The following is a 3,032-nucleotide window of genomic DNA, read 5'->3' as shown; positions in this document are numbered from 1 at the left end:
CCCCCATTGTGGTGAGGGAGGTAGAACGATTCGCAATCTGCACTGCAGCGCGCAAAACGTCAAAATCGGTAACATCTCCACCTTTCCAAAACAGATGAAGTTTTGTCGCGATTGGTAAGCTAATTGAGCAATTTCTGTAATGTGAAATTCACAATGGAAACCCGAATTGCACTTGGAGAGCACCTCCCCTCGTGAAATCTGTACAAGATTTCTTCACGAGAGCCAACGTCAACAAGTGCACGCAGGACAGTGGTTGGGGACGATGTCCCCCTAATAATGATATGATGTTTAGTTGTTACTACTCTGATTAACACTCCTATATAGGTTTTACCAAGGGTATATATCAATTTTCGAATCGGATAGGGTTGCAATCTATGATTATGCGTACTAGGGCTACAAACGTAAAAAAACTCGGTTTAACAATCTATTGTTCACTAATTGAAGGAGAGAAATGCAATGTGGCTTTTAGATTGTTTTGTAGCTTCTAAACGTCAGTGTTTTGTAGAACATTCACTCCTGTTGGTGAAGCTGAATCAGATTGGTCAGAAACTAAATGAAATCCAGAGCTGTTCCGTAGGAAAGCTAAATACAGTCCTTAGATTGTGGTTGGTACTCAACAGATCACGGTCGGGACAAAACTGAAATTATGTTTACGGTGCTGTACACAACATTTCGTTCGCAAACAAATCTTATTTTTTTTGTGGAGAAAGTAAGAAGATGTGGACCAGCAAATACTCTCATTTAGTGAGTGACCCAACGCGAATGTATTTGGTGCTTATCTCGATTTGAGCAATATTTTCGATGGTGATCGGACGACAAAAGTCTCCCATCTTGAGTTATCAAACGTAAACAAAAGTAAACAATGGCAGCTGTCAGCAGCGTACTAGATCTCATTTCCGGTGTAGTCTGTTTTGATATTAAGGGGATGGTGCTGGGTAGAAGTACTAGGTATAGTTTTACGACTCTTTGGCGTCGATCACTTCTCAATTCTCTCGCTCGAAGTCCAGAAATGTAACGGAGTTACAACTCCGTTATACATGTAAACAGTATACGTATCTTGTATACCTAATACTCGATGACGACCATTTCGAGGATCCATTGTTTACATCTATTGTTTATCTACCAAACGAGGTGCTCAGAGATTATCAAGAAGGACTGGTTCGTAGAGCAGCTAGAAGAAGTAGTAACAACAATAATTCACTTTTCAATTTGATCAGAGATAAAAGCTTCTTCTGTAACAAGAAACACAGCGCCTCTTTCGTTATCTCCGCACTAGAAATCATGCGCTTTTATCACGTGGCACTGCTAGCGTTTCTCGCTTTGGTTTTAGGCATGGATACTCGTGCGGCAGTAATAGAGCCCAGCGACGCTGAAATTTCCAAAGGTACAACGCTCGAGAAAAAACACCACAGTATCAATAACCGACGACTTTTGCGAAGCACTATGATTGGCGCCACTGATCCCGAGGAAAGGGACGCATCCGCGCTCGTTAAATGGTTGCAAGTGGAGTTTTGGGTTAGGGCAGGAGTGTCAAAAGTGAAAGTCAAGAAGATGCTGGGACTCGAAGGGCTGAAAGGGGAAGCATTGAAGGCGAGCCCAAAATACAAGTACTACGAGAGTTATAAGCAAAAGACTGGAGGAGGTCACTTAGGTATGGATGGCGCCGAAACACGCCAGGTGCGGATGTGGCTAGACAATGGCCCACACGGGCTCCCCACGCACGATGCTTGGTTGACGTTGGGGCTAAATGCAAATGCAATGTCCTCGAAGAAACTCGTGAAAAGCGCTAAGTACAAAACCTATGTGCGGTACGCGACCGCGTATGATAATCGCTTGTTCCAGCGTATCAAGACAGTGGACGACCCAAAGATCGATATCGGGAAAATGCACCCAGCAGAGGTGGAGGCCCATATTCGCATTTGGGCCACGACAGAGCGACCCGACTGGTACGTTCAAAAACTTCTGGGGCTTGAGAGCAAATCTAGGGCCGAACTCGCCGCGAGCAAGGAGTACCAGCACTTTTTGAAGATGAAATCTAGCTGAGCTTCGTATCTCTTTAAACGAGTTTAAGCTGGAGGTTTAATCAACGGTGCAGAAGCCTATAGCGTTCCTAAACTTACGTTTGAATGAATCAAAGGCCTTTTCAGCAATCTAGCAATTCCCAAAATCTATTAGCGAGATCAAACCCCAAGTACTGATTCAAAGAAAACAAAGCATGAATCCAACACCTTACTGAATTCAAGTCAAAACCACCCCGACTCAAAGAGGTACTCGATGATGTCCAAACCTACTACATAAAACGTCCAGTTGTGTAAACATCCTCTAAAAATCAGCTCTCCCGCTAAAATTTCGCTCACTTCACCTTCATCGGAGCCACGCGTGCCCGCCCAAATGGAGGAATTGGACGCGCTCCTGGAGGGCATCTATGCGCGCGCATCGGAGATCAAGCAGGCGCAGGACCCAGAGAGCGAGCTCCGCCTTTTGCTCGCGCCAGTCCGGGCGCTGTTCGTGCAGCAGCAGCGTCGGGAGAGCTCTTCTAGCGTGGGATCCTCCAGCAACTCAAGCGGCGACTCCAGACCCTTAAGTTACATCAGCGGAGCTGCCGCGAAGTTGCACAAGATGGTAGTGCGCTCTCCGCCGTCCCAGCCGCTCTCCACCCCCAGGAAGAGCGTGAATCCGCAGTCGTACCTTAATGACGCAGCCAATCGGCTACACGCGCTGGTCACGGGCAATAAAACACTGTCTGCCAATACATTACGAGGCAAACAGCAGCAGAGCGAGGCTGCCATCCGCATCCAAGCTCTAGTCAGAGGCAAGACGCAGAGGCAGACGCTGACTAGACAGCAGAGTCTCATGGTACAGGGCACTAAGGTGCTCAATAAGTACGTGCTCAAGACGGACAGATTCCCCAATTGTCATGAACTGGACACGCCTCATGGAGACATTGCACCCAATTTCCGACGTCTGGAGGGAACGCCGCTGTATGGATCGGCACAGCCGTCACTGGTACGCACAAAAATTGATTTTTTTTT

At 46.8% G+C, this 3,032-nt stretch overlaps 2 protein-coding genes across 3 annotated transcripts in view; both read left to right on the top strand.

Moving 5' to 3' along the window:
• The first annotated feature begins 1,214 nt into the window (after positions 1 to 1,214).
• On the top strand, positions 1,215 to 2,150 carry PPTG_12726 (hypothetical protein). The gene has a single exon (XM_008909915.1). The coding sequence runs from the start codon at positions 1,282 to 1,284 to the stop codon at positions 2,041 to 2,043; it is 762 nt and encodes a 253-aa protein (XP_008908163.1). The 5' UTR covers positions 1,215 to 1,281; the 3' UTR covers positions 2,044 to 2,150.
• Positions 2,151 to 2,305: 155 nt separating this feature from the next.
• The window catches only part of PPTG_12724 (hypothetical protein), a 5,269-nt gene continuing 4,542 nt past the window's right edge, over positions 2,306 to 3,032 (top strand). For both annotated transcript variants that reach the window (XM_008909911.1, XM_008909913.1), the window contains exon 1: positions 2,306 to 3,006. In XM_008909911.1, coding sequence (XP_008908159.1) covers positions 2,392 to 3,006 — 615 coding nt within the window. In that variant the 5' untranslated portion in view covers positions 2,306 to 2,391. The remainder of the gene's footprint in view (positions 3,007 to 3,032) is intronic.

Source organism: Phytophthora parasitica, assembly GCF_000247585.1.
Source record: "Phytophthora parasitica INRA-310 unplaced genomic scaffold supercont2.35, whole genome shotgun sequence".
NCBI classification, from domain to species: domain Eukaryota; phylum Oomycota; class Peronosporomycetes; order Peronosporales; family Peronosporaceae; genus Phytophthora; species Phytophthora nicotianae.
The sequence above is the reverse complement of the archived record's forward strand: the minus strand, read 5'-3'. Positions and strand labels throughout refer to the sequence as shown.